Here is a 12,753-nt window from a genome sequence, read left to right as displayed (position 1 = left end):
ATATGTATGTATATGTATATATAACGTGTTGTTCTTGAAAAACTAGCACGTAAACCACGAAGTAGCACGAATAAATATTGAAGGGTGGCTATTTCGGTAACTGCGACTTAAGATTTAAATGGTCAAATTTCAGCAGCTCTCTATTATTGTTATTATTATTATCATCATCATCTATATATGAATAAATTAATATTATTGCTATTAGCTCTAACGTGCTTAATTAAATTAAAATCAAAGACTTAATAACCACTTTAATAAAATTTAATATAGAGTGACTCTTAATAAGGCATGTTACAGTACGGATTATTTGATCATGATGAAACCAAACCAATCATGTATAATATCATATTGGATCGGTTCTGAATTGACCAGATTGAGAGTGTAACTAAATCCAAAAATTGAAATTGAATTAAATTATATTAAAATCGAATTGAACCAGACTGAGATCAAACCGAAATCAAAATTTTTTTATTTACAAGGACCAAATTAATATAGTTTCGGATACCTTTTTAAGGAACATATATCCCCAATTGTTTCTGTTATCACATTAAAAACTATATTAATGCTAAATTATTTGATTTTTTGTCATCGTAATTATGGTGAAGGCCGTACACATTAAAGGAGGGCAAAAGGGGTCCCCTACCTCAACGTAAAATCAAACACGTGAAATAAATAACTGAGTGATCAGCTTTTGCGATTGCGATCAACGTGGGAAAAAATACTTTTCCAGATTGATTTCGTCTACATTTTGGCTTTTGCCTCTCAATTATAATAGAAACTTGGACCACTCGCCGTAGTATGAGCTATAAGTTATCGACACTTGGTCGGAAATATATTTGATCGACCCAACCCTTCGAGTGGTTCTAATTCATGCTGTATCAGCCATCGTATCAACCTTGTTTAAGACGAGAAATATTGAAATATTACACATACAATGTTGACCAAGTTTTTGTTAATTTCACACGCAAATTATGATGTATATGATTCAGATATTTTTTTTTATAAATTTATTAAAATTATATTTGTATTATTGATAGACAGAATTTCCAATATTCGATTGATGCCTTGGCTACTACAGCTGGATGTACAAATCCCTTATACACCTCACATGTCTTATCACTCCGACTGCTCACACAAAAATCCAATCCCCCGTTTCACTTTTCCCCACCATTTACTCCTTTCTTTTTTTTTTTTTTTAATGTAGTTTCACACACACACACACACACACACACACACGATTTTCGTTTATTTTAATAAATTTTAAATACTAATAATATTTTATATTATAATTATGGAATAATTAATTTTAATTTATCTGATTTAAAAACGAAAACCAAAATCATGATAAATTACAATCAACCATTTGGTTTTGGTTCCACTTTTTATCTGTACCCTTTTCATTTAGAGAAAAACTTGTGTGATACGATCTCACGAGTCGTATTTTGTGAGACGAATCTCTTATTTGGGTCATCCATGAAAATATATTACTTTTTATGTTAAGAGTATTACTTTTTATTGTGAATATCGGTAGAATCGACTCGTCTCACATATAAGATTCGTGAGACCGTATCAGAGAATACCTACTCTTTTATGTATACACATAATTTTTTAATTGTTTATTTATTTTTATTTTTTTAATGTGTTCTTCCCTACGATTTCCTTCTATTTAACAACCCATTCCCCTAACATTGAATCCTCTTCCTCTTCTCTCCTCTCCTCTCCTCCAAGCAGAGTAGCAGATATTCTGTTTCTACGCTTATTGCCCTTTTCGTTTTGTGTTCTTTTAAGTCCGAGTTTTAATTTCTTGGGGAGTTTCTGCTGATTCTGTTGTGTATCATTTTGTGGTATTTTTCTGGCTGTTACTCTGCCCAGGAAGAAATTTATTGTCCTGTTTTCTGAAGATTAAATCTTGATGCTGCAGGTATTGTTCTTGATGTTTAAGATTCATGTTTCAAGTACTCAGTGAGATCCTCAGGTCCGGTTGTATGATCAATTCCTCACTCAGACGCAGGACTCATCTTGTTCAATCTTTCTCTGTTGTATTCCTTTACTGGTTCTACGTTTTCTCATGAAATAATTGTCGAATCTCGGTAATAAATAAAGAAATCACTAAGTCTTATCATTCGCGAAACGATAAAATCCAAGAAATCAAAGGCCCTTTTGCGGAAAACAAATAAAAATGGCTTCTTCAAGTGGGAATTCCTCCGTTTCACCCCCGATCCAAACGTCGGGTTCAGAGGGAGATCTCGTGCAGGTTGTTGATCAGAAGAAGAGGAAGAGAATGGAATCGAACCGAGAATCAGCCAGGCGGTCTAGGATGAGAAAACAGAAGCATTTGGATGATCTGCTGGCTCAGGTGTCTCAGATTAAGAAAGAAAATAACGAGATTCTGAACAATATAAATATCACCACACAACACTACTTGAATGTTGAGTCCGAAAACTCGATCTTGAGGGCACAAATGTTGGAGCTCAGCCAAAGGCTTCATTCATTGAATGAAATTCTTGGTCACATAAATTCCTACACCGCCGGCGCAGCAGCCGTCCCTGCCGCCACATGGAGCTGCATGTTTGAGGCTGAAGAGTTTCAGAACCTGGACTTGGCTGACAATTTCTTGGGCAATTCTTGGAACTCAATGGCACTCATAAACCAACACCCCATAATGGCTTCCGCTGAGATCTTTGATTATTGAGAAGGGAAAAATAATAATTAATGTATCTTTTATTTTCTACTACATTTTCGTCAATGCCGTGTATACATCTGATGAATTTGAGAACGTGATTATTATTGGTACTTGTCATTTAATTTTGTTGTTTTGTACTTTTGTTAGGAAAAATTCATTGAACGACCAAGAAAGCCTGTCAAAAAAAGGTTTGGAGACTGGCTTTTTGAAACGTTTAGGAGTCCTGAATTGAATATTAGATGTTAAATAATAATAATAATAATAATAATAATAATAATAATAAATTGTGTGGTTGTGGATGTATGTGTAATCTTGGTTCATCAGGCATGCCCCTCGAAATTAATTAAGAGTTGTTTAGTATAATTTTTAGGTTTCTCCACTTGTGTACTTGTTGGCTACTTGGTTCCACTTTATTTATTTATTTACATAAAGTTACTGTTGGCGTATAATAATGGCATAAATAAATGTGCTATTAATTAATTCAATCAGAGAACCAAACTTAATGTTAGGCGTCTACCACATTGTTTAATTAATTAACTAATACATTTGTGTACTTTGTTATCGTAAATTTTATTTTATTCCAATTATGTTAATTTTTTTGAAATTAAAATTATGTTAGATAAGTAACAGCGAACGAATCCAAATAAAGTTACTTTTTTTGGATTATAAAGTCACCTTTTAGTAATCTCAAATAATTATAAATTTGTATACGTCACGTTAGTGTTATTCTTATTTTATGGATAGTGGGGATTTATTTTAACATTATATTCCCGAGGTGTCCATTTTTTATTCATAATGCTAAAAGCAAATATTCAAGCAACACACACAATTTTTGTAGGCTTGTACATTTTTTCATTTCTTTACTTTATGCTGCATTTCGGTGGGTTGGTCTCTTTCACTCGACTTATTCCATGGGCAGTACCAGACGAGAAGAATATACTTTGTTGTGGTGATAAGATAATTACATTTATTTTATAAAGTTTTGAGATAGCCAAAACTTGTGTAGCACCATTATTTTTGGAGTTATGACATGGTAGAATTCGAATTTTTTTCTTCATGAACACTGAACTCAACAATTGCACACGAATCGCGAAAGGGCGACTGACTGGATATAATTGAACGTATGCTTCCTATATTTGGAATTAGGTTGCATATGGGATGACAAAAGAACGCAGGTGGAAGCCATCAAGGTAAAACTTTTCTTTTATAGATTGCATGTCAAAGCTATGGGATGACAAAAGAATGCAGGTGGAAGCCATCAAGGTTAAGCTTTTCTTTTAGTAAAGGGATCAATAATTTTGTTATTTAATGTCCTTGAACAAGCAGTGGTTCACTTTTCTGCATGGAAATGAGATTCCATCATGTGTCCATTTTCTTCTACATGAATAAGTACACTACAGTGTGTGACCTTTGTTACTAAAGCATGCTTTAGCAGCTTTCATTATTGAGTGGTGTACGATTGACTCGAAATATGAATCCCCTGACAAAATTACGTTAACATAAACTAAATGGGCAAGCATTTACAGCTCAATAAACTTGATGTGGAAGCAGCTTGTAGCGTAGAGTTTACGAGGTTGAAATTTTGGGAAAAATTAAACATTTTTGTACGTGTTATTTTTTTTCACACATTTGCATGCTAAAGTTCTTCACGATACCTGAATTGTACCTCCTAACTATTTGCCTTCCGCAAAACTTCCTTCAGAACCAAGGATATTCTGTAAGACATGTGCTGTTCAAGAAACATTTCTTTCACCCTTGCGAGACCCTTCTTCCCCATTGTCGTCCTTGTCTCCACATGCGTGGCTAGTTGCACGATATTTGCTGCAAGTGGGGCGAGGCCGTCTTTTCCAGTTTGGTGTAACCAACCAGTGGTGCCGTTCACAACAATTTCCATCGTGCCGCCAGCTGCGGTGCCCTAATGTATATGAAATTCATACTTAGAGGTGCTCGCTGGATATTGAAAGTTGAGATGGACACTAGGTAAGTCAAGACAGACGGTTGCAACAGGTTTCTAAATGAAAAATTCATCCAAATTATATACCAAGCAAGCCTAGTTGACAAAGTAAACATTGATCCATCAATTATTAAGGCCTCACAAAATTTAAACCCGATCACAAGGTTGAAATTCCAATTTTACAAGAGCACATAACTTAGTCATTGCAATCTTAAAATTCAAGGACAATTGTCGTGAGCAGAGCTCCATGAGGATTTCAGGTCCCAGACAGGCTATTCTAGAGTCAAGACTAGATTGTACCTAGATGGAGATATCATCTTCCGAAGCATAAAAGTTTAATGAATTTCAATTAAATGGATATACAAGACAGATGACAAGACAAGAAAGTTTACCAATACAGGGAGCTGAAAAGCCATGGCTTCAATGGTTATCCTCCCAAAACATTCTCCGCGTGCCTACATGTTACCAAAACGTTATTCTCTAGTCTGCATGATGAACAAGAACTAGATTCACATAAATGCCAGCTATAACATTAACGCAGCCACATCAACATTTTGAAGCCAAAGTAAAAAAGCTAGTTTACATTGGATAATATCAAAAGAACTGTTCATCCAATCCTAATTGCCATATGCCTTAAAAATAATGATGGAATTAGAAGATTTTCATCTCCTGAAGCTCAGGAGATTCCTAGACATGTCACTTTGAACCTGTCAGTTTGTAATTTATTCTTTTTCTCACTGTTTATAGCTGAATTTGACCCACCCATTGGCTTGTTGGACCAAGAACCGGAAGGATGTAATCATGTCAGGTCTAAATTACAAAATAAAACTAAAAGTAATAGCATGAAGCCAGAAATGGAAGGCATCCATTATCTGACAATAGGATCTCCATTACTAAACTTAAGCATCACCCACCTACCAAACTGGTCTGATACCGTAGAACTAAGTATGTCCACTTCGATTTATAAACTTTAAGTTTAAAGAGGAAATAAGAAATGAGCTCGAGCTTCATCATTATCTGAGTTGAATTCCCTTTTTCTTAAACCTACACAGCAATATTTTTGCAAAAGAAATCACAACATAGACAAGTCAAATGAAGTTTTAGAAATATACTCCATCAGGATTTTCATTTGGTTTCACTTTCAAAAGAAAATCATTCTCTCAAAGTAAGATACCTTAGGAAAAAAAGGCATGCAGAGAAAAGGAGCACACAGAGAAATTTGACGGATATTCTTGTCTGGTATCTTATAGTCCAGCATGATACTAAAGCACCAGATTTTACGCAAAAAAGGATATAAATGACATTAGATGGGGGAAAAAAGTTAGATTTCGAGTGTGAGAAAAACAAAACTAGACATCGACAGGTACCTGAGAGTTTTGGACAAGCACGTCAATAGAAGCCAGATAAGGAGCAACGTTCAGGGTTTTGTTTACGAATCGCACACTGTGCTGAATCTTTTTGTCAGCCACGAAGTTGCGCAGTTCTGTTTCAAATTTTGTCTGAGAACTAATGTCACTTCCCACTATAACTGCATACACTGGAGGTACATGCAACTTCTTCTCTTGGATAAGTTGTAAAGCCTCATAGAAAGATTTAAGAAATAGATCCTGCCCTTTTCCACGGGAAACACCTGAAGCAATAGAACATCCATAGCTCAGGACTACTCATCCATGTAACCAAGATAACGACTCCCATATAAGTAACTGGTTTATGGAAAGAACAATGCATAGATTCACAACTTCTTTGTTAGTAAAGCATACTGTTGATAATGGCAAACAGAAGATCATCTTTTCGGACTCCAAGAGATTCTCTAATATGCTCTCGAAGGACCTTTTTCGCCACACTGTCTTCAGCTACATCCATCAAGTCTTTGCTATTCCCAAGGTGCACAACATAGGTCGCAGGCATCTTAATCCTGAGACATTGGAAGTGGAAAACAACATACTAACTTTACACAATGAACCAAACAAAGAGAAAGCTATACAATCACAGTCCAATTCTTGAAAGTAGAACATGATTGCTGTTTGCTGGATTAAAAGAAGCGGGTTTTCTCATACTTGCTTATATTTATTTTTATTTTCATCTTTTCTGCTGCAGGCTTGACCCCAGGTTCCCTCTCTTTTGAATTTCTCAGATAAGATGAGATCATGAGAACATCACCTAAATTCAGAGATATTCAACGGCCATACTCTATACTAGGTTCCACAAGCCTTAGAACAATTACTTGATGTCACTACTCCTTGAGCCCAGAAGATACATGTCTCATTCCTTAAATACACTATTTTTCGTAAAAGTATCCACAATTATTCAGGAATCTCATACACAAATAAATAGATTCATAAACATTATATCACGTATGTAAAGTAGCATACTCCAATCTCTCATGTGTCCGGTTCTTCCAATAGTCAGCAGTGGTATGTGAATCAATCATGGCACCTGCAACAAAAGGGAGGTGCTTAACATACTCCAGGTTAAAGTAATGCCCTCGCATTTCATGAATCCACCACAAAACCTTTGGGAGCACACGAGGCACATTATCCTTGAGCACAGCATCCAGCCATTTCCCAGCCACGGCTGTATTTAAAATGACTAAATCAGCTTTGAGAGCTGTGTCAACAGCTTCCTGCCCCTTTGCAGGCAAAACCTTCATGAACGAGAAACTTAATTCAGATGATTCTGACGCATTAGAGTAAAACCAGATTCAAACCAAAACTGCCTTAGCCATATCCCACTACATGAACCTCAACATACCTTCACTCCTCGGTCTGCCATTCTTTGCTCCAAACTGTGGATCACTTCATCGGGTTCCGTAGGCTTCTGATTGGTGATCCAGACAATTCTCGTGCCAACAGCTCTTAACAAAAACGCAAGTTCCATCAGCAGTAAAGGCCCACCTGTGAAACATTATTGCTAATTAAAATGTCTACCCTGCATTCTCTTATTCATAAGATTTTGAAATGAATAAAACCTAATTTCAGTCTCAAATTCAAGATTAAAAAAAACTCTTGAAGTAAACTATTGAGCAAAGAACTTTAGAAACAGAATAACGATCACCATATTTTCATTAAAGCGGAAAAAATCTGGTCTTTTTCAAAGGGGAAAAATGCCACTTCTTTAGAATTTAAATAATAGCGCTTCAAAAAAAAATGTCGAAACAAGTATTAAATCGATCAGTTCTAACCGGAGAGCGAGAGTTCGTGGGAAACCAAAAGAACAAGCTTCGAATTCATGAAACTGAGTGGGTTTTCTCCTTTCTTCACGCCGCCGCCGATCTCCGGTTCGACTGTATCGATTCGAGGGCTAAAATTTCCGTACTCCGAAGAATTACAAGAATTGAACGAGGATCCGATGAAGAAGGCAATGGCGGTAGAGAGGGCGACGCAGAGCAATATCATCAACGGCCATCTCTTCTGGACCGAAATCATCCCCGTCGTCGAATGCTTCGGCATTATATGCTGTCCGATTCGGTAGACAACTGGAATTACAGCATTTTTTGGGCGGACTAATTTGAGAATTCGAGGGCTAGGGAAACTGGCTGGATTCTCATCACTCACCCCTCACCCCTTCACTCTCACAAGTAAACAGATAAATATAATTAATTCAGTCTCAGATTAATAAATTCTTGAATGAAAATTGATTTTCCTATGATTGAGTTATCCGGTACCAATAAATAAGAGGTAAAAAAAATTTGTGTGAGACGGTCTGACGTCGTGTTTTGTGAGACATATATCTTATTTTGGTTTATTCATGAAAAAGTATTACTTTTTATGCTACAAATATTACTTTTTATTGTGAATATCGGTAGGGTTGACCCGTCTCACAGATAAAGATTCATGAGACCGTCTCACAAAATACTCATTCTAAATAAAAAATCAGACCAAAGCTTTTCTTTTTTTTTTTTTCTTTTTCACATGGTCATTTAAACATTAGCTAAATTAGGATTTCATATTTTTTTAAAATTATTTATTTGATGAGAATTCAAATACGTTTAATTTTATTCTGTATATCCTAATGCAATAAATTATTAATTCCTCGAAAATAATAACGATATCATTATGATTCCAAGCTGCATGAGAATACAAATTAATTATTTAACTTAAAACTTATATGTAAAACCACATTTGTGAAAACATACATACAACAGCAGCCATGCATATTAAGCCATACATATTGTAAAACTTACTCAAACAACAATCATGCCAAACTATATTTTTAGTTAACTTCACGACAATTTTTTCTGACTTCCCCGTTGCTACCCACGAGAGGACTAATGTTCCCCATTCTAACCATAGACTTGGCAAACTGGAAGAAGAAAAGGGATCCATCTTCTGCATATCTTCTCACCAAATCCGCGGTCTGTTTCACGTCTCCGGTGACCAGAACTTCGTCTGAGTTAAGAAGGCCTTTGCCCCACAGTAAAAGCTTGAAGTATTTGTTGTCAAATTTGACTGGGGTTGAAAGATCAAGGGGTGAAATGTTATTGTCGCCACCATTTTGAGGACATACTGTCTTTAGGTCATTGTAGTAATTTCTCTCTAAGGTTACATCCGGTTGGTTGTTACCATTTTGATTGTACAATCTTTGTCTGAATGTCACACATCTAGCCACTCCAATTGTATGACCTCCTATAATATCATGGCGATATATTCAAATATATATATATAGCGATAAAGAGAAGTAAATTAGTCGGGGAAAAATGATAAAAATCTTACCAGATAAAGCAACAAGATCCTCTAAACCAAGTCCCTGGCGCCTGAATTGTGTGATAAGAGTCTGGATTGTGGAATTTGGTGCCGGAATGTTGGTGTTCGACTTGCTAAGACTTGCTACTCTCGAGTCCCTCCTACCCAACGGTACTTCCCAGTGAGGTCCACCACTCTACAGTGTGCATAAATAATCACATCACTTTAATGAATTTTGAAATCTTATGCGCTATTTTTCGAGTTATAATTAGCTGTCTTTAATTGGATTGTCTTAGGATGTTGCATGTGTTGAACTTGTCCTGGATTATATATATTATCAGCTTACGAGAACAGTAGAATCCCTGGCAGCAAGAGCAACAATGTCTGCACATGAAACAGTGTGTGGGCAGACTTGTTCGAGTTTGGCTTTGATTTCATCGATCACTTCGAATCCCCTCAGGGAATTTTTGTTTGGTCCCGAATTCTTCTCACTCACTATTTTTGAGCTATCATCCAGCAACACCGATGCATCACACCCCTATATCAATAATAAATATAAGCATAAAATTTAGAGGAGAAAATGAAAGAAATTCTTAATCTTGACCAATAGTATAGACTTGTACCTGAACAAAGCAATCATGAAAATGAAGTCTAAGCAAAGAAGCAGCCATTCTCGAGTCTTTAGCAATAGCATTCTCCAAGACAGACATGATGATTTCATTAGCTTGTGGGCATGAATACTGGTAGAACTCGGGTGTAAGACCCGAGTAGTACCCGAAACCTGATTCCGGAAAACCTTCTGGCATCGAGCAAGAGATCAAAACCAGTGCTATCAGGCTGGAAATCATTAACTTGAGACAACCCATTATCAGGTTCGAATTGAAAATTGCGTAATTAAATCACTTGTTTTCTAAAGTCTCTTGGTGAAGTTCTCGTGCATCATTTCTTGATATAAATAGTGCTCAAATTCGAGCATGTTAGCTACTCTTGATATATGTACCAAATCCTCTTCATGTTGCGCAAGAAGATTGCCTGTTATGGATAATATGCGACCATTTCAATTTGTACGTAGACTTAATTACAAGTTTGGCTGACATTAGGTTTTGAATTTTGAGACAGTGTTTCTGGTTTTAGTTTCACCTGCTCCATGAATGTCATGAAATAATGTTACCCATGTTCTATGGAGTTCTTCGATATCACTCCTAGTTTCTCTCTCTTAAATTAAACCAATTTTTTTTAAAAAGAATTTGTATATAAATCCTTAAATTTATACATCACCATTTGCCTTCACCCTCTTTTTTCCCCACAATTTTTACATCTTCCAGTATAACTCTCTTTTATCTTAATTCATCTCTACTTGCTAAAAATATTATATTATTGTATTATATTTTAAAATTTCATAGATATCCATCCTTTCACAAACTATATATTTATAATATCAAGTGATGAACTGAACCTAATTTTTGACCAGTTAACCACTATTATAGGCAGAGCTAGAGTAGAACTTGGAATCCGAGTTATTGATACGTACAAAATACACAGCCTAAGCAAATTATATATATATATATATATATATCGTTCTTCAACATAAATCCCCTATTCCCTGGGCAGTAATAGTCAACAGTTCATCTGATTCAATGGAAGAGTCACCAAATTCCTCTTTATACATTTGTTCTATCATGGGCTTCCACATACGGACTCTAGCATTTATGAACCAGTTAGAAACCTGAAACACAAGCATTTCAAAATTATTCCTCATATTAGATCACAAAAATCAATCATGCGACACTTTTAATCAGAATTTAGCTACTTTACCCACTAGTAAAAGCACATAACATGGAGATTTCTAATGCCATATCTACAAGTTGCTTAACAATTTTCTTATGTAATCTGAGCACGAGTCCCCTTTGAAATTAAAGGAGTTCACCTGATTCTTTGACAGGCCCGTCTGAGATGCCAACACAAGCTTTTCAGAATCATTAGGATACCTGGAACAATAATTTAAACCATTCACAAATATTGTCACCTAAAAATGCCACTAAATTTGCAATATTTGAGGTGCATACGGGTGCAGGAAGTGTTCGAAAAGCCAAGCACGTAGGATCATCACAGAGTTCTCCGGCAATCCCCGAATCAGCCTCCAACTCTGCGTGATTCCAAGCTGCTGCTGCTGCAGTGTAGCTCTATTATGTCTACTTTTTTGATCCAGCAGACTTAGTTGGCCTAATCTTGAACTGATTCTTGGCATGTCTGCTTCCATCTTTCGTTTCGAGGCACGAATTTGAGACAATATCGCGTTTCTTAGGATGCCGAAGTGTTTGGACATGGCTTGAAGAGCCAGAGCGGTGTAAGATTTTCCAGCTCCTAGCCCTGCTATTGCCTCAAAACATGACACCAATTCCTCCATATGATTATAGTATTCCTCGTATCTTCTCTCCACCTTAGTTTCATGGAAGAATGATAAGAAATGTAGTGTCTATAGTAGCCCCAAAAGCTAGAGTTCATTACCATAGGTGTGCAAAAACTAGTTTGGAACATTTCTTCGCATTATATGTTCTAATTAAAATTTGAAATAAAATCAAGCCAAAATCGTATATGTTCAAAAATATAAATTTCAAGTTGAACTTGGAGGAAATATTATTTGTTCAAAAGCGGCATAAAATAGTTGATCTTTTGAGCTTTGATTGGGAAGTCACCTCTTTCTAGTCAAATGAGAAAAATCATGCAATTACATGCTCGAGGAAGGTTTCAATTATAGCTCGAACATGAACATGGCACGTAGATGGGCCAAGATGTCTAAGATTTAACCGGACTAAAAATGCTTAAAAGATCGGATTAACCTCTGGTAGTAGTGCAAGAAACTTTAGAAGATGAACACAAGATCCAGGCTTCTCAGACAGCTCTTCATTGTACCCGAAAGACCCACTTTGGCAGCGGCGTGATAATTTCTCCATATATTTCTTGTTGCTTGAATCAATTTCCTTGCTTCCAATATTAACCATTTCTTCAAGGAGGGACTGAGCTGGTTTCAAGTACTTGGAGCTTCCCATTGCAGCGGATGAGATAAAAGCACATCCAGTTCCAGCAAAACAATAATCACTTGTGGCTCTGTCGAGCACGGTATTGTAATAAATGATGTATCCAGGATCCATGACAGAGCCTAAAGAAAGTGAAAGTCTTTGAGCTTGGTGGGCTGCTGATGTTTCAAGAAGATTCATAGACCTAGTACCATGTCTTGAAACAGATTCATTTGACAATTGTGGGGCATGGAGAAGGTCTACAGATCTAGGCATTCTTTCACCAAGTGATTGCATGTTTAAAGGCAGAGAGTGAGATTGTGATCCACAATCAACAAAATGCTGGTTTTCAAACTGATTTTGATCTGCTATGGAGTTTAAAACTAAGAATTGATGCAGAATACTTGAATTTGAGTT

The 12,753-nt window shown here is 36.2% G+C and overlaps 4 protein-coding genes across 5 annotated transcripts; 1 reads left to right on the top strand and 3 right to left on the bottom strand.

Moving 5' to 3' along the window:
• Positions 1 to 1,670: 1,670 nt before the first annotated feature.
• On the top strand, positions 1,671 to 2,894 carry LOC140983491 (bZIP transcription factor 44-like). Its single transcript, XM_073450565.1, has 2 exons — positions 1,671 to 1,844; positions 1,922 to 2,894. Exon 2 carries the CDS (start codon positions 2,180 to 2,182, stop codon positions 2,690 to 2,692), a length of 513 nt encoding a protein of 170 aa, XP_073306666.1. The 5' UTR covers positions 1,671 to 1,844; positions 1,922 to 2,179; the 3' UTR covers positions 2,693 to 2,894.
• A 1,261-nt stretch (positions 2,895 to 4,155) lies between these two features.
• Positions 4,156 to 8,246, bottom strand: LOC140983486 (uncharacterized). The gene is made up of 7 exons (XM_073450560.1): positions 7,819 to 8,246; positions 7,389 to 7,531; positions 7,010 to 7,281; positions 6,398 to 6,552; positions 6,005 to 6,267; positions 5,030 to 5,092; positions 4,156 to 4,598 (listed from the first exon to the last, which is right to left on the bottom strand). The coding sequence occupies exons 1-7, from the start codon at positions 8,084 to 8,086 to the stop codon at positions 4,353 to 4,355; spliced, it is 1,410 nt and encodes a 469-aa protein (XP_073306661.1). The 5' UTR covers positions 8,087 to 8,246; the 3' UTR covers positions 4,156 to 4,352.
• Positions 8,247 to 8,674: 428 nt separating this feature from the next.
• On the bottom strand, positions 8,675 to 10,548 carry LOC140983489 (peroxidase 9-like). The gene is made up of 4 exons (XM_073450563.1): positions 9,943 to 10,548; positions 9,666 to 9,857; positions 9,350 to 9,515; positions 8,675 to 9,262 (listed from the first exon to the last, which is right to left on the bottom strand). Exons 1-4 carry the CDS (start codon positions 10,183 to 10,185, stop codon positions 8,850 to 8,852), a joined length of 1,014 nt encoding a protein of 337 aa, XP_073306664.1. The 5' UTR covers positions 10,186 to 10,548; the 3' UTR covers positions 8,675 to 8,849.
• LOC140983487 (BEL1-like homeodomain protein 11) lies at positions 10,238 to 12,752 on the bottom strand. 2 transcript variants are annotated; one of them, XM_073450562.1, is made up of 5 exons: positions 12,644 to 12,745; positions 12,160 to 12,613; positions 11,386 to 11,759; positions 11,247 to 11,307; positions 10,238 to 11,045 (listed from the first exon to the last, which is right to left on the bottom strand). In XM_073450562.1, the coding sequence occupies exons 2-5, from the start codon at positions 12,610 to 12,612 to the stop codon at positions 10,902 to 10,904; spliced, it is 1,032 nt and encodes a 343-aa protein (XP_073306663.1). In that variant the 5' UTR covers position 12,613; positions 12,644 to 12,745; the 3' UTR covers positions 10,238 to 10,901. The 2 variants fall into 2 exon arrangements, with proteins under 2 accessions (XP_073306663.1, XP_073306662.1); XM_073450561.1 differs by having other exon boundaries at positions 12,160 to 12,752.
• Position 12,753: the final 1 nt, after the last annotated feature.

This window comes from Primulina huaijiensis, chromosome 8 (assembly GCF_012295235.1).
Source record: "Primulina huaijiensis isolate GDHJ02 chromosome 8, ASM1229523v2, whole genome shotgun sequence".
In the NCBI taxonomy this organism is placed as follows: Eukaryota; Viridiplantae; Streptophyta; class Magnoliopsida; order Lamiales; family Gesneriaceae; genus Primulina; species Primulina huaijiensis.
This window is presented reverse-complemented; position numbering and strand designations above follow the sequence as displayed.

Excerpts from the sequence above, each read along its gene's own strand:
- LOC140983491 (XM_073450565.1), top strand. The coding sequence starts at position 2,180 with ATGGCTTCTTCAAGTGGGAATTCCTCCGTTTCACCCCCGATCCAAACG.
- LOC140983487 (XM_073450561.1), bottom strand. The coding sequence starts at position 12,633 with ATGCAATCACTTGGTGAAAGAATGCCTAGATCTGTAGACCTTCTCCAT. Across the intron at positions 11,760-12,159 it reads TTCTTGCACTACTACCAGAG|GTGGAGAGAAGATACGAGGA; the intron begins GTTAATCCGATC and ends CATGAAACTAAG. Across the intron at positions 11,308-11,385 it reads TTCGAACACTTCCTGCACCC|GTATCCTAATGATTCTGAAA; the intron begins GTATGCACCTCA and ends TTATTGTTCCAG.
- LOC140983486 (XM_073450560.1), bottom strand. The coding sequence starts at position 8,086 with ATGCCGAAGCATTCGACGACGGGGATGATTTCGGTCCAGAAGAGATGG. Across the intron at positions 7,532-7,818 it reads CCACGAACTCTCGCTCTCCG|GTGGGCCTTTACTGCTGATG; the intron begins GTTAGAACTGAT and ends AATGTTTCACAG. Across the intron at positions 5,093-6,004 it reads TGCTTGTCCAAAACTCTCAG|GCACGCGGAGAATGTTTTGG; the intron begins GTACCTGTCGAT and ends GGTAACATGTAG.
- LOC140983489 (XM_073450563.1), bottom strand. The coding sequence starts at position 10,185 with ATGGGTTGTCTCAAGTTAATGATTTCCAGCCTGATAGCACTGGTTTTG. Across the intron at positions 9,516-9,665 it reads CCAGGGATTCTACTGTTCTC|AGTGGTGGACCTCACTGGGA; the intron begins GTAAGCTGATAA and ends TGCACACTGTAG. Across the intron at positions 9,263-9,349 it reads GGATCTTGTTGCTTTATCTG|GAGGTCATACAATTGGAGTG; the intron begins GTAAGATTTTTA and ends ATGATATTATAG.